Genomic DNA, 24,726 nt, shown 5'->3' with positions numbered 1-24,726 from the left:
AAAGTGGGGATAAACTCACCCACCACCACTTATAATCTGGCGGTAATTCCACTCGACGAAGTGGTAGTACCAGTCATTCCATTGGACAGTATTTGGGTGGATTTACTGCAGTAATACCATCCAACTCGTAATGAGGCCCAATCACCATAAAGGGGCAGCCAGAGGTTATGCACAAAGTGTCAAAGAAAACACATGGACACTCCCCTCTTCTCAATAATGATGGAGGTGGAGGGCCGGTATGAAGCAAACAAGGGATGGGTAAGAGGCCTTGCAGCATCAAGAAATGAGACTGTGATCAGGGAGACAAAGAGGAAACACAATGCATGAAGTTGGAAGCTATGTGCTCCTTTAGGGACAAACTTTGTGTCATAAATGCAGAGGGAAAGGGAACGATGGATGAAAATGAATGCATTCCTGTGGAGAAGGATGGGCCCTTACATTAAAAGGCAAATAACTCTCAATATCATTATTAACTCATACTGAAGAACATTAATGTGGTAGACCATGGCGTCACTTAAACAACGTAAGGGCCCAATCCATTGAATTATCTGCGCAGAAAAGAGTCTACTAGCGCAGAAAACTGCATGCAAATTCGTCTTTGTTGATTGATGGAACCGAATACTTTCCCTGAACTTACGTTGATTTTGCACTGCTCGGGCACGTCTGTGCGAGCTATCGAGGCCCTTGCACCTTACTCCGAGCAGAGCATGGGAGTGGCATGTGCAGAGGGCTGGGAAGGGCACCAAAAATGGGGCACGAGACGTAGTCATGGATTCGATCGTCCAATGTCTCAGCTTCGAAATGGCCACGCAAGTCCTCCATATGATCCGCCACCCAAAGGCAGGCGTAAGTACACTTGCACGTAGAATTGTCAGCGTGCAGGTGTGGTCGCATGCCAGATTTTGTGATGCGTGTACTCAATCGGGGGTTCCGATGTAATTTAGGGGTTTCGCATAAGCAGTGTAGCAGGGTGCAGGAACATTTTACGTGGGTTTGTATACAGATATCCTGAGTTATTGGCGAGTTATGATTTTTTATACGCATGTTGTCGGTGTGCCGGATACAGTTACGGAGGACCCTGGGCAGGGTCCCCGAGTTGCAGGCATGATTACGGGGGACCCCACACACTGTTTGAAGGGTGCCTGTATTTGTACCTGGGGGAGCACACAAAGGTAGCTGTTCTGGCTGTTCATGCTTCGTGTGTGGGTGTGTCTGGGGTGCTCTGGGTGCGACTTGGAATACAGTTACTTTGCGCTGTCAATTCCATGAATACACGGGGCATGCATTTTTCTTTCTGCACACAGGCTCGCGCATTGTCTTTCTCAGCGTGCAGGCCTTGCAGGATTTCTGTGCCCGTTTCCATGAATCGTGCCCTTAGTCTGCAGCACTGAGCATGATGGAATATCCTGCTCATTTCAAATGTTCCACTAGTAACACATTCTGTTCTACTACTGAATACATTACGCTGAAAAGATGAATAACTCCAATAAGTAGTCATTTTCAGATACCTGCAATAAAGCAATATTGTGTTTAATTCCTCACACCATGAATCATTTGCAAACCATACATCTAATGATTGATTGTGTGTAGAGTTTGTGGCGCCTTGTTTCAGTAAACATTTGCCTTGGCCCTGGGCACGTAAAATTACACACATGCTCAACTACCAACTACAGAATGCATGTTGCCATGCCCTGCACGATTAACCTTTGTTAAAGTCACATGTCCAGAAGGTTTTGCTGTTTCACAATAACATATTGTTTTATTGACAGCTTCAGCTCCTACTTTTGAACCAAATCAACAACAAAAGACTATAGTGATCACAAAAGGACAAGAGGTGGTCACAGAATGCAAACCACAAGCATCTCCCAAGCCCACCATTTCTTGGAGAAAAGGAGAAAAAGCACTGAAACAAAATAAGAGGTTAGCTATCTATCTGTTTTGTTTTCCTATGTTGACTCATTGCTAGACGTATGCATCTCTAGCCTACACAGAAACCAACCATCTTCTGACAACATTAACTCACAGATGTTTTTGAACACAACACCTCACATGTCGTCTGTTAAGTAAAGAGCAAATGTGGTTAGGAGGTGTTGGAAGAATCCATTCGACTTTGCTAGCAATGTTTTTGAAATGTATTGCATTAATTTTGAAGTACAGGCATAGGAGAGTAAGGTATTGTTTGTTCAGAGCTATTTAATGCTGCACTTAGCTACAAGTCTTACATCGTAAGCCTTGTGATACCTGGAGGCCCAGATCTTGTCTTGTGGATCCTGGGACCCCCAGGTTGCAAATAATGTGATGATTCTGAAACAGGTCTTCTGGGAAATAAAATCACTTGGCATTGATTGTGTATATCAGACAGTGAGCAGTGAAAGCTGCAGGATGTTCTGTGTACAAGGGAAAACACTGGGGCCATATCATTGCTCTTCAACAGGTGGAACATAGATGTTTGAAAAGATTGAAGAATTAGCCTCATGTTCTGTTATGTGAAGAATTGGGAGTTAAGAATGCTGTTCATACTGTTATGCAAAAACAGTATGCATTGGGCTAGAATATGTTCAGCAACCATCTACACAACTCACCTTGAAATCCATGTGGGGGCAGCGATCCATCCTTGGTATGATGAGATGAGGAACTGGCTAGATGTTTGGGAACTTGAGAAATTATGGTTCCATCACAATGGGTAATAAGGAGAAGTATAGATTTGGAAAGTGTTGGGAGCTTGAATCCTGTGATTGCTTATGCTCTCATGATGTGAAGTCTGTGAAAACACGAATTCATAAGTTCTTCCAGATCCCCCTTTATACAAATCTGCAAAGGATTTGTCACCTGTCCCAATTGATACGATCTTAGATTTGGTGGATTCAGGAAGCCCTTCTGAAGGTTTATCTTCTCCAGCTCTTACATCTGGGATCACCTCCTTATTGACTGGGGCATGTAGGCATAGGTCCAAGGTGGGGTTAAAGAACATAGATAAATATACCCCGGCCAAGGTTTTAAGTGTTTAGAAATTCGCATTTGTTGTGTTTATGGCTGTATTTTGGGAAGATTAATGAGTATTAAATATGTATTGGTGGATTTTAAAAATGATTTGGGGACGGCACAAACAGATGACAGGTGAGTTTGTCTCCAAACCTAGGAAAGGCTGTTATTATTAGGATGCTTTGTTGAACAGGTAATGTTTGCCTCTTCTGTTTTTTTAATTTCCTTGTATGCATTGATGTGTATGTCTTTTACATACCTTGCTTATGAAATAAGGTAAACTAAATGACTGACACTTTATGCATTGATGATTGTCTTTTGGCATGGTGCTACTGTTTGCTGCAGTTACTGGGTGAGAATTTTGACACGCGTTCTTTATTATTCCACAAGGTGGGTGTTGTGTGTGTGTGGATATGTGTATATAGATGTGGTGTGCACACACTTCTGTGTTTTAGGCCATTTTGTGTTTCATAAGTGTGAATCAATAGATTAGATAACCACCAGATCTATGGCCATCTTCTATGTGTACTGAGTCCTGTAGAATGTTAATTTCATAGGCACATTTAGAGCAACATTACTTGCCAGCAAGCACACTTTATTACCATCATAATTAGAAATGTAAATTAACATTAATCAGGTAAGGGATGCATAACAATGTAATAGAGTGAAAGGAGGTATAATAGCACAACAAAGAAATCTTCACAGGTCCTTGTAGTTCTTCATTACAGTCTGTGTTCCATTTCTGGCATCGTTGGTCCCAGAATCAAAAGTACTACAACTGAATTAATCAACAGCAATATAAAACAGAATGGAGGGCCAGAGATAAGGTATTTGAATAAACACACTACAGACTGTGTGTAAATAGTCTGATTGGGGTTGAAAGACCGAGTAACAAATATTTGTGGGAGAAAAGACTGACAATTATTTTTTCGAAATAACCTTCTGTCTTTTCTCCTCTGAACATTTCTGAATTGGTCAAACCCCTGCCCACACCCCCAAAATCCCCTGCCACACCCCGACCTCCCTACTTACCTTTCCTCCGACTCGCTGGTTCCTGCGACACCTGTTCCCTTTCACTTCTGTGATCAGGAACCGATGCCACAGGGTCCTTTCCTTTTTTCTTTTTTTTGGGACAGCTATGGGGGTGTCCCCCGCAACCCCCGCTCACCATACTGTATAGTATAGTGACCTGAAATTGGGGGACACCCCTGCAGCCCCTGGCACCAAATGCGTGATTTGGTCGACATTTCGGCCATACGGGATTTTCAAACAAATGAACTTCGGCCAAATCACACATTCTGACATATTTTCGGTCATTTTAGATGAAACTAAATAGTCCAATTCATGTTGCTATATACATGCTGTTAACTCTGGCTGGTAAGAATTCAGACTTTAGTGCAGGCTTCATCTGTTTTTTCTTTTTGTTAATTTTGTGCAGGGGACGAATGTGAAGTATTCAGCGTTCAATAATTTCACTTTGGACCTTTTGCTCTTTGCAAGTACTCACAATTTAAGGAGCATTTGAAACAATTCTTGATATGTCCCAAGCAGATTAGTCAAAAAGCATGATTCTCCTACTTTAAAACATGGCTACAATCTACTGGGAATATCTGAGTAACCTTTCCAGTTCATTGGCCATCACAATAATTAAATAAAGGCATATATTTTCTGAAACTGGTAAGCAGCACTATAGTCTAATAACTGTCAGCATCAAATACACTTCTCATTTAGTGACAACATTTATGAATGGACAGCACCTAACATGAATCATGGGGATTGCATCATTGTAAGGCTAAACACACAAAAATATGCAAAATTATATCTATCAATATTTTCACTAGTTACTTGCTTCCTTGATAACCAAGATTGAAAACAGGTGAACTGTACCTGCCACACTGGGAAAGTATGGCTGGCAGCAACATGCAAGATCAAAATATTGATGAAACAATAATCAGCCTTGTATGTCAGTAGATGCTGCTTCATTACCTAGAAATCATGGAAATGCATCTCCAAAATGACAAAGTCCCAAATGTGTAATTTGTATCAACAAGGAAACATACCAAGTCTTCACTGTAGGAATGTCTATGTCACACAATGCATTAAGCGAAAGTATTCACCTGTAGTTTTATAAGCTACTTATTTGTTGCTTCTAAATTGAGCACATCTTATAGATAAGTGGATTGTATCCTGAGATGCAGTGTGTTTAACACAGGGCATCAGGGTGAAACACAGGGCATCTCCAATCACGTGCATTTTCCTTCGTTTAAATAGCGCATGTTATTTAGATTTGGCCTCTCTTCCAAATCAAATATTACTCACAATTGTAGAACTAGGAAATTTAGGAACATGACAATGGTTGTGGTTCAAAGATCTGAGTCTCCTATTTAATTTGACCTGAATTCTACATGTTAATCAGAACAGGCGAAAAATGCATAACTTTATGACGCAATATGCCAACTAGTCATGCTGCATTGTAAGAGGTGCATCTACACTGACAAATTATATTAATCCCATTATGATTAAGGATACATGTTGCTGCCATGAATCATACAATGAAAACACATTTTCTATCAACAGTATGTGGTGCAGTTTTTGGCCCACATCATTTTTCTGATCACAAACATAGAAATATGAACACCCAATGACGATTGGGGTTGTGCATTCAATAGGAATGTCTAACTATGAGGCAGGTCAATGGAAAGATTTTGCCAATCACATAACTATGGCATAAACATGGGAATGTTTGACATTTTAAAATAGTATTAACGCATAGGGGAGAGGATTTGTTCACTGGAAATGCTACAGGAAAGAACAGTACCTGGGATGATGATTATGGATGGATGATTAAGAGAGAGATCAACTTACGGGCAGCAGATCTGGAGGGGGCCCTGGAAGATTTTCAATGTTAAGGGTCCAGGCTGCTTCTAAAAAAATTGATTTTTGTTCTCAAAAGTGAGTATGAGATTTACAGAAAATAAATTATACATGGTCTCTAAAACAATGTTCTAGCTAAGTTCCAGAAAGAAGGGTGGTTTGACAAGGTGGAATCAAAATACCCTAATTTAAATGGGAAATAAACAGTGCAATTTTACTACATGCAAAATTGAGTGAGGTGTATATTCAATCTAATTTAAAATAAATGTTTGAGTTGTGTGTGCAATGGTATAGTCAGCATGTATATCCTTTTGGCATGCCACTCTTTAAGAATCATAATCTCATTAAAATGTTATCTGTGTTCGCAGAGATATAGTTACCATCACTGTGTGATGTGATGATGTCCATAGCAGTGAGGATCTATTTGGCAATTTGTGTTGTGTGAAGGCCACAGCTATTTAATAAGGAATGGGAAATGAGAGCTTGTTTGTGTCATCTTTACCCGTATACAAATGATGCAAATTTAAATACTCCATACCCCTCATTAAAACTGACGGTGGGGCTAATTTAGTGAGGTGATAGCGGAGGGACACGTGTAGCTCTTTTAATAAAAACCTAAAAACTGTCTTCCAGGTTAGGTGGGTGATTCATGTTTTTTGTGCATTCTGAATCAATAATACAGCTTCCCTAAACCCAAACATGCAGAATTCTAACACAAGTTATTGTAAGCATAGTGCATACTGCAAACAGTTTAACAGCCAATAGCACCATATTTACAAGGGAAGTGTGAGGCATGTAACTGGTTCCTGATAACAGCATTTATGTGTAATATTTGAGGAAAGCAAAAGTCCTGTCTATTATGTGAAAGTGTAACTTGATGTGCAGTTTAAAGATTTTAGAATATTAGAGAAACTAAATGTTTGAAGAATCCAGTTACTGGTATAACCCATGTGATGTCTTTATTGCAATGTGGCACATTTCAACCAAATGACCAGTAAGCAGCCGAGTTATAATTAGAATGCTTTTGTTAGCCAGATCTCAATGTGTATAAAGAATTAATTTTGGAAATCAATGGTTGCATGTGAGAAATAATGAGTGAATGCAATGCAGGTCAATTTTATTTTTGTGGACAAGCTGCCTGTTAGTGTGTTATATAGTGGCCAACATCCCTGCATAAAGTTGTAGACCACCTTGCCGACATTCCACTTTTAATTCATTTATTTTTAAATTAATTTGAGTTATGCTCAAACCACATGTTTCCTGCTCAGAATTGTGGGTTAGGGCTGTATAATTAGGGGGGATTCAATCAGAGTTGTCCACCTAATAAGAATAGCCACACATTGACCGAAATATATCTTACAGTTCCCACTCAGGAGGGTCTACTACCATGTTTTAGCTCACTTATCATGCCAGAGGCTAGATTTTCCTTTTGCATATCAGTCTAGTCCCACCCACAAGGGCAGTCCTGCACTGAAATGTTAGGAAATTCTCCTATGTACAACAGTGCCATCAGCAGGCCCAGACACTGTTTCTGTCTTGATATGCATTATCAGTGAGGTAAAGCTGAGCATATCTAAGCTCTGTCATAAGGAGGACCCTGTCTGGGCTTCCCTCGGTAAACAAAGGTTATACCCCATGTTTTTCCAAATTTTCAAAAGTGTGGAATCCCATCTAAACGGAAGGAACATGGATTAATAACTTGTCTATGGGATGTTTCCCACTCAGCGGGGGCTACAACCTGATTTAGCTCACTGAACCTTATCTGAGGAGAAACATCCATTTGAATATCAGTCTGGCCCCTTTAATAATAATAGTAGTATTAGTTGCAGTAGTAGCCATACTAGTAGCAGTAATAATAGTAGTAATATGTGTAATAACAAACACGTTTTTGTATAGTGCTTCTTGTCAGATCCAAAGCTTCTAAGTGCATAAATGAGGGCTTTCAAACAGAAATCGCTCAGCTACAACAATTGTACATGTTTACAGGTGTGTGCTCTAAATGTCATGAATCGCAGACCTCAATTAATTTCATTACCCAAACAGGGCATATGTGGAGCTAACATAACTCAATCATCTCCAGCTAACTTGAGAGGTTCACCTAACCTAAATATGGGAGTTTTAGTTGCTCTGTATAAAGACTTGATTAATGCAATGCTGTTGGTTCATCTTCTGGTCCACAGTAAAAGCAAATGGAATTTCAACTCTTTGATTTGATAACTGATTTCCATTCAGGTTAGTGAACATTGGTCTAAGTTTCAGAAACTGAGTTCTACTTTCAGACATCCTAGAGAGTAGTTGATGGCCCTTCCTTTGCCTTTGCAAAATCTCTGCTGTCTCAAGCTAAATTGCACTAGGTGTTTAACTCCTTTGAAGGTGTGTGACCTAGACAGAAGAACCCAAAATCCTCTGCCTGGATGAAAGTTCATAGCATGACCAGTTTAAATTTTGACACCTCATTTATTTCAAAACGTGCAGTTATTAAAATAATGCCACTAGCAAATGTTTCATAGCAGGTAATGGCCCGGTGGCTTACTGTTAATATTCAATTCTCTGAGCCTGGATCTTCCTCATCGCAGTACCTACTTCATTGAGGCTACACCTCAATGACAACTGTGGTGAGGAAGCTGGACAAAGGAGTAATGTCCTGATTTCTTACTGGTAATCTTCATTACACCGAGTGTCTATTTTCCTCGTCACAGTCCTCCTCGAAGCATAGCCTCAATGAAGTAGGGACTGTGACCAGGAAGCCAGACAAAGGGGTAATGTCCCGATTACTTACCGGTAATCTTCATTACCCCGAGTCTGTATCTTCCTTGTCACAGATCTCTTTTAAGCAAAGCCACTATAAAGTATGGATTGTGACACAGAAGCCAGACGAAGGGGTAACGTGGTGTTAAATTCAGCATATGATAGCACCCTGATGTTAACAGGAACATAATAATGTTTCTTCGTGTATAGTTTCAATGAAACAAAAATACACGGGCCTGGGGTAGGGACTTTTTTGGTCCAAGGTCCTAGGCTGTCATATTATGGTATTAAACTGCTGCAAAATGATAGCTAAAGCAGAAAAATAATTGACTCTGAAGAACATACGTCTTACACAATTTTATAAGCAGCAATTTTTAAAGTTGACTTTGGTTGCACACAGTGTTAACTACGAGAAAAAGATACACGTGTAGACATTCCATACTGAGAAGTGTTGTTCTAGCCTCAGCAATTTGAATGGTGCAGCGATACCCAAAGTCTCATTCTTCTTTCCCCAGAGAATCAGACAGAAAGAGCCCAACTGTGCCTGTGAACACCGACAGGGTCCTCTCCAATGCATGTTCATGATTATTTGCATGGAGTGGTCAAAGGGAACTTGGGTGGACCCTGTAGTCCCACACCTATTACTGTTCCATGCAGTGTATCCTTTTGGATCATGCAGTGTGCAGAGATCAGGAATTGTGGTTGCATTGAAAAACATGGTTGCCGTTATTACAACAGATTCCAAAGGACCTTGCATGCTTTTTTGAAGTCTCAAAACAGCAGGTAGAGTTCATCAGATTATGGCTTCTCTGTGAGTATCGAAATCCTAATCCTGTAAAGATGTTTCAGGGCTTCCTGCAAGGGGTGCAAAACACCACACGGAAACTCCAGTTCAAACATTCCTCCAGCACCATATGGGGAAAGATGCCTTAACTACAAATGCCTGCGGCCGCTTGGTAAATGCAGTGAATGGCCCTAATGTTTCCATAACTCAGAAATCCACACAGCCTTTTGGATAATCTGTGGGTGCTCACATGTTTTTTCTGAGTGTACTTATCCAGAGCACTAAGCAAAGCTCTTAAGCCATTCGGGGTTTTAGAGAATAAAACCATATCATCTGCATATAAAAGGAATTTCACATGCGTTCCAATGATTTTAGGGGAATCTGCATTAATGTCTGAAAAAAAAACATTGATATCAGCAATGAAAAAAATTAACATGGCTGATGCCAATAGACAACCCTGCTTTAGGCCACGAGCAATATGGATTGGATCTGTTATTAAGCCATCAGTGGTCAATTTGACCTGGATCGAGGTGTCTGAATACAGATCAATCACCCACTTTAGGATATACCATGGGCATCTTTTGTCCATTAGCTTTTTGTATAGCAGTTCTCGTGGTACAGCAACGAATGCCATCTGAAAATCTATAAATGCAGTATACAATGGTTGGCGAGGTTGTTGTGATTAGCGAATAAGGCTATTTAATGTAACAATATTCACTCCTGTTCCAAGGCCCGGTATAAATCCCGTTTGAAAGGGGTCACAATAGTTATTCGCGTCCAACCATACATTAAATTGTTTTAGGACTAAACATGCAAATATTTTGCCCGGGCAATCTAGTAATGCAATAGGTCAGTATGATTTTGGGTCGGCTCTGTTGCCCTTCTTAAAAATTGGAACAATTGGGTACATGGCCCAACATAAGTGTATGCTTGAAAATTTGATGTAATAAATCTGCCCATTCTTGTGTGTGATTTTTCAGCATACCGTTATGCAGCCCATCAGGATCCACTGCTCGAGAACAGCTCAGGTTATTAATACAGTGCATACTATCTTCGATTTCTATCAGGAATGTATATTTTGTGCTACTATGCTCAACTCGAATTCAACAAACAGGGAGTGATATAAATCTCTGAAATATTTCTGCCGCACATTTCTGGATATCACATTGATTTGGACCACACCTTGACTCTTGGAAGTGGCATTGTTTAAACAGGCCCAGATGCCACAGGTGGATTTGCTTAAGATCTGCTTGAGCATCAATTTTCTGTCATGTTGATGCCAAATGAATCAGCGGTCTTCCAACCAAGCCTTGCAGGCCCCTTTTAGCTGTTCTTTGGCCACTCCTTTATCTAAATTTGATTGGTAGTTTAGACAGCAAAGGTCACTCCTTAGTAGTGCCTTTCAACATTGTAGTTCCAAATCAAATACATGACTGTGTTCAATCTTGCTACTTAGGTTTGGTGGCTTGCATTCTTTAAAAATGTGCATTAGTTGCACATAACACTCTGAGCCGTTCACAAGGGGGGACTCAAAGGCCTTACCAATGTTAGTCCTAAATTGAGTGAGCTTGAATCAATTCCAACGCAAATGATTACCCCCATTGTTTACCAATACATTCCTTAAATGGTCAATTTGTTGAATGATCTGAGGATTCGATGGAATCATACAGGAAAGTCGTAATAAGTTATGGTCACTTAGGTCAGATGATATTACTTTTAATTACCTCACATGTTTCAGAAACCTGCTATTTACAAATATATAATCCAAAATAGATTGTTGACAACCTCTCTTGCATGTATATCGGGGTGGAACATCACCCTCCATTGCACTGTTCAGCATCACAAAACTCCTTTCTTTCATTATTGAGGACCAGGTCAGCTCATCGTGTGTAAATTCTGATTTGACATCAGTGAGCAGATGTAAGTTTAGAACCCGCATAATGAGAGTATGTGAAATCTGAGAGTCTAAAAGTAATTGATCTAGAATGACAAGCAGATTTTCAAAAAATAATGTTTCTAATCTCTGATCGTTTACTCCAATAAATATTAACAATAGCAACTGTTGAAGTACCTTTAGATAGTTTTACTATTTGAAAGCAGAGTGATGGAGAGGGACACAACACCAAGTTATTCCTGGGGCTTTTTTCACTGCTATTAAGAGTCCACATTTGGAGCACCGAAATTATTGTCTAGTGGCAGGTGTGATGACAATCGTATGAGATTCCCATACTGGAGCACTCATAAACCAAGTTTCCTGAAGTACAGTGATATTGTGTGTTCCCAGTTCAGATGCCCATGAATTTATGATGTGCTTATAACATCTTGTGTTCCAAGAGATTATATTTATATTTTCATTGGTCACAGAATGTTATGATCTCCCCCCCCCATGAGATTGTGGTTCTAGAGATTGGTTTGTGTAATGATAAACTTGTCCCATTCCTATTCTTTGAGTGGGCTTACAGATTTTCACCACTGGTCTTTCTATCTGGAGTACAAGGAGTTGATTGTTTTGTGTTAGAATGAAGCCCAAGTTGAATAAGTCCATTCTCCATTCTCCATAAATCCATTCTCTCTTGCCATAAAACATTGGTGACCAGTCCTGATTTCACATAAATCTTTGCTTCGTCTAGATTGGTATTGTTATTGAATTCCACTAAATCAATATCTGATGTTATCAGGTTCTTTAATAGCGGAATTTCAGCACAGATGTTCAGTATGCTTGTTCTATTTAACACATATTGAGCACCTGGTAAGTCTCGACATTTCAATAATAGGCAACAATAGTTTTTGTAACCATTATTATTCATATTATCTGTCTGCCTATTGCGAAAAGACTTCTTAATGATTGTCTGTGGGTGGTTCGCCAGGGCAGCAGGGATTGTAAGAATTGCAAGCTGCAAAGCAGTTTAGACAGAATGCAATGAGCAAATGGTTAACAAGCAAAATGGCGATTCTTGCTACGTTTAAAATGGCCGCTTGTTGGTCAAGCATAGCAGTCTGTATTTCTATAATTCTGTGCATAAAACGGTTGGCCTTCGGCCATCAAGATATGTCTATTATCCACTTCTCCAGATTGACAGTACTTGTCTATGACTTTGAGCTGGGCACTGAGGACCTTGCAACATTGCAGTCACATCAGGGAAAACTGGTCGATAAATTGTATCTTCTCTTTGCATTCTACCTTGGTTCTCTGTGATGTAGGTATCAATGGATAACTTTATCATGTCCCTTATCTCTTGTGTCCTAGATTTCTCCACCCTAGATGGTAAGATGGACGCTAATTGGAAAGTAGCCCGAATTGGAATATTTTGAATAATTGGCACTGGAGTTGGTTGGTCACCAGGCTGATAAATGTCAACTTGAGGTTTTAAATTAGCAGACAATGAGTTTGATTTATCTGATGTGATTGGTATGTTTAGTGTATTTACCTTTGTGGGAAGTGCTGTTGCAATTGCAATTTGTGCAGACTTTGTTTGTACTGGTTCTATGGAGCTTTGTGTTATGAAGGAATCAATAGAAACGTGTATTTCTTCTCTAAGCCTGTCAATGCTTAATTGGACCATATTTGTAGTTATTGAATTGGCTATAGTTGTTGATACTGCCTCGGTGTTTACGGTGCTGCAAATAGGTATTTCTGGTTTCTTAGCTACCATATCTTCTGATGCTTGTTCAATGTTTCTTGCTTCTTTGTGAGTGATAGCCCCACAAGAGAGAGCCACTAAGTCATTTAGGGGTTTATATGCCATCGACAATAAGGCGGCATTCTTTGTAACCGTGCTGCGGACCTAAATAGTAGGGTTCTCTTGTTGCTTAGGTAGACGACTGACTGCTTTGACAATCCTTCTGTTCCTTCCCTTAAGATGAGAGTGCTGATGTTTTTTAGCCAGCTTTCAATATTTCTAGGGGTCACTGTCCCGTTTTATTGCTAGGTCTACTTGGCTTGTCTGGTTGCTTCCAACGGACACTAGCAGTTCAAATATATTAGGATTGACGATGGTTACTGGCTCCGCTGACAAGTTCGTATTGGAAAGTTCTATGCTTGGTTGTTCATCATACGGTAGTTATGTTATTTCATGGGCATTCTATGTTTTAGAGATAATATCAACACATTGTAATGAAGACTCCATGGTCTCCACTCCCTTTCCGTTCTGTAGGGTGGGATCCTCCTGCCGCCCAGAACCATCACTAGCATCAGGAGTCTCCTTTTTTCTAGATGAATCCTGATTATCAGTCTTGGGTGATAGTGAGCGAGATACTACAGTAGTTCTGAGGTAAGTCTCAATATCACTCACTTTGACAATAAGTTGTTCTATCATTGAAGTTTGTCCACTCTTCGCATTCTCCATTATTTCATATATTTTTGCTATGGCTAATAGAGCTGTATGCATAGCTCCCAGTGTATTGTTCAGAGCAGGGGCTTCAGGAAATGAAAAACGTGTTGGTTGACATTTGTGTATAAACAAATCAGAGTCATGTGCCACTTCCTGAAATCTAGTACGTCTCGGAGTTGGAGCAATAAAAGAAAGGGATTCAGTCACAAGGTTATCTTGATTCTCCACTGATGTACGTTCCTTTATCGTGGCTTTGTGTGGTGATGTTCTAATAGGGCATACATGTTCATTATGTGTGGAAACCTTATTATCAGTGTTGTCTTCTTGTAATTGAATTAAATCCCCCGAATTGGAGCAAATGTAGAGTATGTCTTGTGAGTGTGGACTGGATTTATTGGACAGATCCATGAAATCCAGTGCATTCTCATCTACTTCCCCCGCCAATGTCAGATGTTCGTGGGCTTGCCACAGTCTCTTTTGGGCTGCCACAGAACAACAGACTGGCTCCATTATATTTGTGGTAGCAGCTGATGGAACTAGCGATGTTATATTAGAGGGACATAATTCTCCTGTTAAGCAAGTGGATACCATCGTAGTGTCTGTGACTTCTCCCGACAGTATTACCATCGCTGCATGGACTGAATCGGTTAATTGCGAGTCATCCTTATTCAGGGCTGATTCACTTGTTGCATTAAGTGTTAGTGGATTTATAGCTAGCCTGTTGTCAAGGGGGATGGACAAATCCCCTGAAACTAGATATTTATCAACTACATCTTTGTCAGATTGGGCCTCAATATTGGCAATATTTTGTCCAACGGACTCCTTGAAGAAATTGATAATGAGCGATGTGGCATAAAACCTGCGTGTCTCACTGCAGAAGATATATGTTTTGCTCTTAAGTTGGACACACTCACCTGCCATTCATTGTTGTCCTTCAGTGGGCAGTCGTGGTGGAATAATAAGTGGCATTCCAGTTTTTAAAGTGAATTTTTTAGTGCCCATCTCGCAATAAAAATATAATACAAAATTCGCAATGCAATTGGTGATTAAATGGCGGGCGGGTCCGTGTGTTAGGTAAGGTCAGACTCAGACTCTATTCCTACTACTAAACAACACAACAAAAAAGTGGGGCCAAATACTTGGTAAAATTATAAATATAATAAAATGAATTGTAAATAATTGCAAATTATTTACCCACACACCCCAGCACGCCTCAGACAGCCTTTTCGAACAGCGCTTCTCGAAAAAGCATGCGTGCAAAAGAGTGAGTTGTATGGTTTTAATGGGTTTATGGGTAAAGAGGGCGGTGCTTGGGGGACATAGAAATCTGTCCTTTAGGTTTTCTCTCTAAAACGAGCAAAGAGAGAACAATTAGAAGTTGCGCAACAACTTTCCAGTCTCTGAAGGCAGCAGTAGAAGTTGCTCCAGGAGCGTACCGTATCTCTGGCAGGATTCCAGGCACTAAATCCAAACACTGCTTAAGCAGAAGCAGAACGACGTGCAGCCGCTGACAGCCCTTTTCGAACAGCGATTCTCGAAAAAGCGCGTGCACAAAAGCGCAAGTTCCTATGGTTTTAATGGGCTTGTGGGTAAAGAGGGTGGTGCTTGGGGGACATAGAAATCTGTCCTTTAGGTTTTCTCTCGTGTCTCGGTGGGATTCCAGGCACTAAATTCAAACACTGGGTAAGCAGGAGCAGAAAGACGTGCAGCTACTGACAGCCCTTTTTGAACAACGCTTCTCAAATAAACTTGATATTGTTATTTTCACATACCAACAGTCATGCAATCGTGTGTAACTTATAAATGAACAGGTTGACAAATGCCTTTTTCCGCCAAAAGTCAGTGCTTTAACTAAACATGACCCTCAAAGAAATTACAAGTGTAAAGCACACTCTTACTTCAGTTAGATGTACATACTGTACACACACGCACACAAGCACACCATCTCCATCCTACACCCCTCTCTGCCCAGCACAGGATCAAGGAAGAGGCGAAGGACTGGAAATGCACACACATGCCATTTTGTTTGGAGGTGAGTCGCTGGGGGGGGGGCTGAGGGGGCTATAGCCCCGGATCTTTTGGCTGTAGCCCCGGATAGAAGCTCAGGAGCTACAGCCAAAAGACTAGCTAGCCCCGAGTCCTGACAGCCTGGAGATTAGCTTAGCCCCGGATCTTTTCCAGACCTAGCAACTCCCCTGAGCAGAGAAATGACACAGATAGTAAAAAGACTCAAGATCACTGCCTGTGTATACTATCTCTGCCAGTTTGAAATGGATTTCGTAGACAGAGCACAGGGGGCAGAGAGAGTAAAATCTGCTGCACGTGCTTCTCTGCGCTGTACGGGAAACCTGCTGGTATCTCTGCCTCAATCTAATTTTGACATAGATAAAGAGGTTTGTAAACACCTGGTTTCGCGCCGATTTACATCTCACTTAAAATGTACCGCGAAGGAGAAAACGTTTCTGATTCACGGACCATGAACACACAATTTACTCCTACGTTTTACAGGATTCATTTACTGCTGTTTCCAACTGGCGTAAAACTTGTGGCGTACCTGAGCAAAACCGGGAGCTGTGGTTCCTTGTTTAAAACGTATTCCTGAAAATGGACCACCACCCCCACTGCAAAAGTGTGCTTTTATTTGTGTTCCCTGATTTTGGCGTGCAGCAAAGCTTTTGCAAATATGCCCAAGGTATGTTTAGGTGCACATTAAACTTCTGACCTTTGTGACCCAACCCAACAGTAAGACATTAAACACATTACATATTTCCATTTCTTCTGATTGTCTTCACAAAATTATGATATTCCTGTCGAGTCAGTAAGCAAAAGGTCCCTCTCATCTGGCGCCAAAACCAATTTATATGTACAGCGAACATATTGCCAGCTGTTAACTCAACATCTGATACATTTTGCCATTTGAACAAACACTTCGCACATTTTCCTACTCTAACAGGCTGTACTGTACCTCGTTATCCAATCTGAACTTTACACAAATCTGTAATGAACCACTAATTAACCGCTCAAAGGCTTTTTTCCTACACAGGGCCCTGGCAAATGCAATCCTACTTCCAGCTTAATGTGTCGTTAGTAAAAGCTGCGCCTGCATTGCATGTGAATTTAAGCAACTAAGTCGCGATGAAACCCGTCCTTACCTCCCTAGGTGGCAAGTTAATGAAAAGATTCTGAGGACACGTTTCAAAAAGCGTCTTCAGTGTGGGATGCTGCATTTTCCTGGGAGAATTCCGAGCTCACTTCTTTGCAGTTTTTGCATAAATCATGGATTCATTTAGCTGTGGCAGCCTCATAATGAGAATTAGGGCGGCCATTTCGAAGTGAGGCACAGAAACAATGATAACCTCGGTGATAATAAAAACAAATGGAGGAACCGCGTCTTTAAAATTCCCTAAATCATCGAAAGAGACAGTTTGCTGTATTACTTTAAGAGGTGCTCCATAGTCGTCTCTGTGCCCGGGGCGGGGGATGGAAGGGGAGGAGAGGTGTTGGGGGGGCATGTGTTGGAACAGTTCTCTGATGAAAATACTCACCAGGAAAATAAATAAGAAACAAGACATTCCAATTTGAAAAGAAAATATGGAACACAGACCAGAAAGACTATGTAAAGGGAAACAGCATTTCACTAGCAAATATGTGAACACGATTATTAACAGCCTCTTTACGAGTTAGGAATTGCTGGCAAACATGAGTTTCTGTTACCGCCACTCGGCACTGTGGGGTTACTGCCAGATTACGAGCAGCATTATGGCGGTCTTGGTTCCAATTTGTGAATTCCACAGGGTTCCATTAGGATTTGGAGGAGTTGCTACAGGGAGCAATTCTGCCTGCGGTGATTCCTCCGAAAATTGATATTAAGGTGGAGGATTTACCTCCAGTGCTTTGGTGGAGGTAAATATCTACCGAGTGCCGACTCATGAGTTGGAGGTGTGGTCAGGCAGGGTAGTTCTGGTACTGTCAAAAAAGTAGTAGAAACAAAATTGCAGACACAATGTACCACACTGCCAAACTCGTAATGAAGCATTAAGTGACGTATGTTCAGCACAGTGCAGATTTAAGCAGCATTGCTCTTTGACTAGACCAGTTCTTTACTCTACATGGGACTCACTACTCACGCTCAGGACAACAGAGAAGTGCGCAAGCAGGTGCTCACAAGCTGACGAATTAAATGACCAAGGCGCCGTTTGGGTCAGCAAAGGTAGGTTCTGAGGTCACCTAAAGAGTCAAGGCGACGCAAAACAAAACAGCAGTTCATTGTGAGCCTAAAATAGGCTGGCATACAGTAGTCACAGAGGACAGCTGTTAAACTAGGCTGGCATACAGTAGTCACAGAGGACAGCTGTTAAACTAGGCTGGCATACAGTAGTCACAGAGGACAGCTGTTAAACTAGGCTGGCATACAGTAGTCACAGAGGACAGCTGTTAAACTAGGCTGGCATACAGTAGTCAGAGAGGACAGCTGTTGCTCCCCTTCCACTAACGCTTTGTGAAATATAAGGAGCCTCTCACTTTGTAACTGGCTGCCATCTGCACATGGTGGTTGCTAAACGATCGATTGTTTGGCACGATTTCTGCTGTTACAAAGCCATGCTAACAGACCTTGTGAGTCACAAGAAATGGGGCGCACACGAAGTGTCTCACGATAGGCAGTAGTGTGTCCATTGGACCTTTCAATGACAATTATAAATCACAGTGTAATCGTATTTGGTTGTTTATAACCTAGTGGTGTCTAAGCACGGATCCAGGGACCGAACCTGTCTTGCTCTGTTGACTTGTTTCCAAGGCGAGCGCATTGCCCCTGAGCTATCCCCCTGAGAGCAATGTTCTTTTAGCTTATTTGGACATAGGTCCTGGGAATTTTAATGTGCACATTCTGCCATTGTTTGAAGTGGTGGTTGTGTGTATGCCAAATCCTTTCGTAAATCTGAACTATATGTTCAATAGCCAGCAGAACAGACGACACTGCCCATCCAAGATGCATGGCAGAAAAATCCTAATTTACTTTTTTATTATTGTTATTATTATTCTTTTTAAAAAATGTTATTATGTTCCTTGTGTTTGACTATTATAATTTGACATATGCTTTTGTTTCTCAAAAATACTATTTTCTAATTAACAAGTTTATCGACATTGGTGGATGGCCCTCACTCCAGATCCTCACAACTGGTCCACAAGAATTGAAGTAAAGGGACAATGCTTGGCCCAATTCTTTGCAACTGAATCTGTTAAAGCTCCAGAGTTATCGGTTATCTACTGGATAACTCATTTACTCTCTGACTCACCCACTCAAGCATTCACTTACACACTCACAGAACAAAGACAGATGAGTCATCATATGTAAACTACATGCCAAAGGGTTATTTCTATAAATCATGCTTAAGAAATGTGATTGTTTAGCAATAACACTATTATTATCCGTGCCTGAGTGAGCATCAGTACAAGGGTCACCAGGAGAGTCTGGCCTGTCACCAACTACATTTGTACCCACAGTGCCAGTGTTCCAGTACATTTGCCATCATGAGAGGCCAAATAGGTCGTCAGCCAGGGTGAGTGTCCCAGTTTTTAATTCTGACTGATTCTCCACTTGTATATAGGTATACATTATAAATCCAGCCATGTAAGGTAACATGGGAATCGGTGTATGCAATACAATCGATGAATTATGATAGTTTTAAAATGGTATCCTCTCATTTAATTAAGGTCTTTGTGAAAATTTAAGTTTATAGGGTTGAAAGTAGGTTCCTGTTCATACATGTTTATTATCCTCCTGGGGGTTTTCCGATCTAAACAAATTGCTCACAGCAAACTCACTGTTATGCAATCACTGCATAGTTGGGTAGTGTGGGTTTTCCTTTCGGTCCCATTTCAACGCAGCCCACATCCAGAGCCTACCATTTTCTAGATGAGCACCGCTTTAGCTTTCTTTTCTTCAGGTTGAAGTGCAAGATGATTAAAGAGCAGACTCAGGGTTTCTCGGTGCGTGAAGGGGATAATTAAGGAAGACATGTGGTTTACTCAAACCCTCCTAAATTTAGATGTGCGATGAAAGTAAACTCAGCGTTTACTGCGCACTGCGTGAAGAGGAGGAGGTTGTGGCCTGTGAGGTAAGGAGGGGGTTTGGAGAGGGGTAGGGATGTGTGGGTATGATGTACCTGTGCGTGTGTGTAAGTATGTCGGGGAACGGGGGTGCAGGACAAGGTGGCTGGGGTAGCACAGCAGATGACTGGGCCTAAGGGTAGAGCGGTGAGGGGGACATAGGTTGCAGGTGTGTCCCCGGCATTGGGAACAAGAGGGAAAGAAGCACAGAAAGGGAAAGATGTTTCCCTGCAGTGCCTAAATTGAGCGCTGGCAATAGGGGGCTTCGATGAAATCAACCTGTGGAGAAACAACATTGAACCGTGGTTTATAAACGAATAGTATAATGTTTTTAATGTATGATTTATTGCTGTAGTGAAGGTCTAATTATTTACCTAGAACTGTTATTATCCTAGTAGATTTTAATTATTGCAGTTATTGTGTGGCACAACTTAATATGAATGTGGGTGGAAGTGATCATAAAGAATGTACACATCAAAAAGGTGATAACCTTGAAAAGCCTGGATTAGAGTCATGAGGATTTGGAAATGAATTTGATGAATGGAAATTAGGACATTAGAAAGCTGTGTTAGACAAAGTTCACATGGAATACAAGGTCTCCATATTTTTGAAAGCATAGATATAGTTAAGAATGGGAAAAGTGGTCATTTGTTCCTTATGTTGAAGCTTAGGCTCAATCCTTGGAAAAATGTTAGACCTAGATTTAGTGCTGAAACCTAGGTACATAAACAAGACCATTTCATAAGCTGGTCGGATCATAATTTAGATGCTATGGGAAATATTTTGAACCGCAGACATGTTCATAAATGGGTAATGTTGATGCTTATAAAGCCGAGCATATTATTGAATGGATTAAAAAACATATGTTAAATGTTTTCTGTTATACTGCATGCTGTAATGAAAACAAGTATGGCCATGTTATGATCCCTTAATTGGAGAAACAAAACATGAATTGGGGAGGGAAATATGAATATTGAAAATAATAGGATGGTTAATCCAGAGAATACACACCAGGAAACAACATGGCAGAAAAACCTGTAGAATAATTGTATTAAACAATAGAAATATTCAATGTATTCTACTAATTGGCAGATTGATGATGCTCCATATTTTAGCAAAAAATATTGCAAAAAATTGGACATGTGTTGAATAACTTTCGATCTAATAATAAGATGTAGATCGAACCCATTAGTGCAGATAAATGAAATTAATATATCAATTCAAATCATTTGGTGGTTAACAAGAAACCTTGTTTAGATGGATCATTAATAATCTTTATTATAAACAAACTTGGAATGTGTACTCCATTATTTTAAGATCATTAAAAGCTCTAGAGCCACAGGCCTAAAAAGAGCCTTTTCACTAATGCAGTGATTAAAAATTATCCAATCTAGTGGGATTATCTGTTACATATATTACAAAAACATCCTAGGAAGTAAACAATTAAGACATTCTTGGAGAGCGTCCCTATTGATCATGATATTTAATAAGGGAGATAAAGGGAATTCCTTGAGTCATCATTTACTTGCCATGATTAAGTCTAGTAGTAAGATCTTTGGCCTTATGCTTCTACAGAAACTAACTGACTGGATCGAGAAAGAACAATTGTTGCCCCCTTTTCAAACTGCATTTCGGCAGGGTCTCTCTACAAATCATACTGTGTTTATATTGAAGCTATTATCTGAAACAGATGAAATAGTGGATAACCCTCCTTTGTATCTTGCTTTATTAGACTATATAACTCAGCATTTGATTAGGTCAATCATGTGCTGCTTTGGAATGGATTACTTAATTGGGCAGTGATTAAGGCTTATTGAACCCAATAGTTCATGTGTAGTTCAGGTGTACAGTAACACAAGGTGCAAATAAGAATGGATATTAGGCTGCCTTTTTCTAAGAAGTTTAACACAACCTCTGGACTAATGTTCACTGCTACTAAAGCTGAAAATTCCATTAATAGATATGAAATATTAAAAGCAAGCCCTACAATGTCAATGTCCGTTGATTTTTCAAGAATGTTGGAGGGTTTAGTCTCAAAGGATTATTACTGGCATATAAACAAAAATAAATCACCATTTCTATACATTATGGCACTAAGCACTGGTACAGAGTGTAAGACTAGAACATAGTTTAGGTTTAGTCTCAATATGTATGCAAGCTTTGGTTCACCACAGGATTTTTCTCATTTGAAGGTACTTAAATTCACAGAAGAAACTATTATGTACATGAAAGAGTGTCTTAGAAGATAAATAATTAAGTAATGAATCAATATGAGGCAGAAATTATGATCTTTTAAAAGTTGAAACACAGATGAAGCAATTAAAATGTAAGGCCTTTGAAAGGGATTGGATAGATAATCTGGAGTACTTGAGAAAATGTAGTGTGCAGGATTATATTTCTAATACATTGTTTTACTTATACCCCCAGACTTATATTTTAAAGTTACCTGATCAAGATATCAGAAGAATGTGTATGATGTGCCATTTTAATGTACTGCCCAGGATGGCTGTATTAGGCCACTGAAAAAAAGATGTTAAAGGAAGAAAGAATATGTAGAACATGCTTAACAACATGTGAAATAGAAAAACTTAAAACGTAAACATCTAATGTTCTGTTGTCATATGTTGGAAGCTATGAGAGGAAAGTGTTTTAATACATTTGTAAACGACCTTGACAATGTAAAGTCGGAATTATTTTGTAGACAATATTTAGCAGGGAATCATATCTCATTAATGATTGTGATGGTGAAATGTTGGTATATGGTAAATCCAATGTTGAAAATATAAGAGATTTTAGATAACATATATACATTTATATGTTGTATGTGATTGGGAATTACTGATATCAATTATGTATTTATATACTTAATATATATATTGTATGAAAAGTGTAATAATGAACTATAACACTAATGATAAAAAAGTAAAGACACTTCCACTGCAGTCTGAAATTGGGAATGTATTTATTTCCCAAGACACTGTTTTGAAAAGAGGGGACTTTCAAAGCCCACTAAAGCACGGGGGGAACTAGAGAATTTTCGGCTACGGTGCTCCTTGAGCAATTTATAAGAAAAGGATTCCATTTTTGTTATCACAATGTGTAGTATACACTTTTAACATGGGTGTGTCAAACCTTGTGCTTAAGTCTTAGACACATGGAGTTATCTAACCCGCTCCTTACCCGAAAAGTACACATTAGAGCAGAGAAGATAGATAAGAGGAGATCTGGCCTAACAGGTGTCTTGCAGAGAACAGAGAAATGTGTTATTTTTATGGGAGCACACTTCAAGACATGTGAAATATGCTGAACCAAGGGCTACTCAGGAGGTCAGATAAGTTCCAGGTAATTTCTATATGGAGTAACATGGCAGATGAGGGATATGCTGGTGCACACCACCCAGGTTACTGCCATGACAGTCCTATGGAGAATGTGGCTGTTTTCATAAAGAAGGGACAATTCAGGAATCCGTCCCCCTCCCTTCTGAGTTTGTGTGCATGGTGTTTATGAGAATTTGATCTTTGAGTTAGTGAGGGCATGTGTGCAATGTGGGAGAGTAGTAGAATGTTCACTGCACAGACAGTGAAGGGAGGGGGACAGTTCCCACATGTTATTCTATTTTTCCTCCCAATGAGTGTCCCCAATTTAGATTCAGCAATGACATGCAGAGGCATGCACTTTTGGTGGATTTTCAGGAGCCGTGGTGGCATCAGCCACGTGACAATTTGCTTTCGATTGACAGGCGCCAGAGCCATGAAATGATATGATATGGCATTTGTAACGCGCCTATACTCAAGTGTTTTGAGGCGCAACGAGGCAGGGGGGGGGGACACGGGGAGACAGACAATGATCCTACTAGGCCAGGTGTCATTCAGATCACGCAAGTGCAAGGGTAGAAGGGAAGGGAAAAGTGCAAAGGGGGAAAGGGAGAGGGGAAAGTGCAGTACAGGGTTAATAGCAAACAGGATAAATAACAAGGGCCAGCTAGTGGCAAGTGTGAGATAAGTGCAGACAAGTGCTGGGAAGGGGGGCTGTAGAGATACAGACACAGTCCCGCAGTGCAGGGGGTGCCAGGGATGCAGTGCAGGGGAGAGTGGCTGGGCCAAGGACCGAGAACGGTGAGTAGCCCAGTTGCAGATTCAGTGCAGTTTCAGTGACTTTAGCAGGGGAGAGGGGGAGAGAAAGCGGAGGCGAAGAGGAAGGTTTTGAGGTGCTTCTGGAACCGGAGATGGTTCTCCTCAAGTTTCAGGGAGGCAGGAAGGCTGTTCCAGAGGGAGTTCCCTGCAGTGGAGAAGATCTGCCCCCAACTCGTTGTTTGGAGAAGCGGCTGACCCTGAGGGAGTTGGAGGCGGATGAGCGAAGAGCTCGAGAAGGAAGATATTTAGGAAGAGAGAGTTGAAGGTATTTTGGCCCAAGGCCCCAGAAGGCCTTGTGGACAATGCAGGGGGTTTTGAACTTGATCCTCGCAGTCACTGGGAGCCAGTGTAGTGATTTCAGTCCTGGAGAGATACGGTCCCTGGGCTTGAGGCCAAGGACAAGTCTCGCAGTCCTGTTCTGGATGAGTTGCAAAGGGCGGAGGGTAGAGGCAGGCAGATTTAGATAGAGGCTGTTACAGTAGTCCAGCATCGAGAGAACCAGGGCTCTAGAGACAGTGAGCTTCTGGGGGAAGGAGAGGAAAGGAAGGATACCTCTCACTTGTACATCCATGCTGACATCGTAGATGAAAGGAAATGGTGCAGCTTCTATTAGCTCTCAACTGGTTGCTTCCCTTGAGCCTTTTTGCTCCAACAGGGCCTGCATGTATGTGACTTGCCCATCACCCATCAGTGAAGTGCTTGTAATCCTAGTGTGCTATATTTCTCAAGACATTTGAATCAGATGCAAAAGAAATATCCAGCAAGC

The 24,726-nt window shown here is 40.7% G+C and overlaps 1 protein-coding gene across 6 annotated transcripts in view; it reads left to right on the top strand.

The window, feature by feature from the left end:
- The window catches only part of CNTN5 (contactin 5), a 3,106,629-nt gene that overhangs the window by 2,031,095 nt on the left and 1,050,808 nt on the right, over positions 1–24,726 (top strand). For all 6 annotated transcript variants that reach the window (XM_069639123.1, XM_069639125.1, XM_069639124.1 and 3 more), the window contains one exon: positions 1,770–1,920. In XM_069639123.1, the coding sequence (XP_069495224.1) occupies positions 1,770–1,920 (151 nt within the window). The remainder of the gene's footprint in view (positions 1–1,769; positions 1,921–24,726) is intronic.

Source organism: Ambystoma mexicanum, chromosome 7q (genome assembly GCF_040938575.1).
Source record: "Ambystoma mexicanum isolate Mex_15411 chromosome 7q, UKY_AmexF1_1, whole genome shotgun sequence".
Taxonomy (NCBI): domain Eukaryota; kingdom Metazoa; phylum Chordata; class Amphibia; order Caudata; family Ambystomatidae; genus Ambystoma; species Ambystoma mexicanum.
Note: the sequence above shows the minus strand (reverse complement) of the source record. Positions and strands in the feature narration are given on the sequence as shown.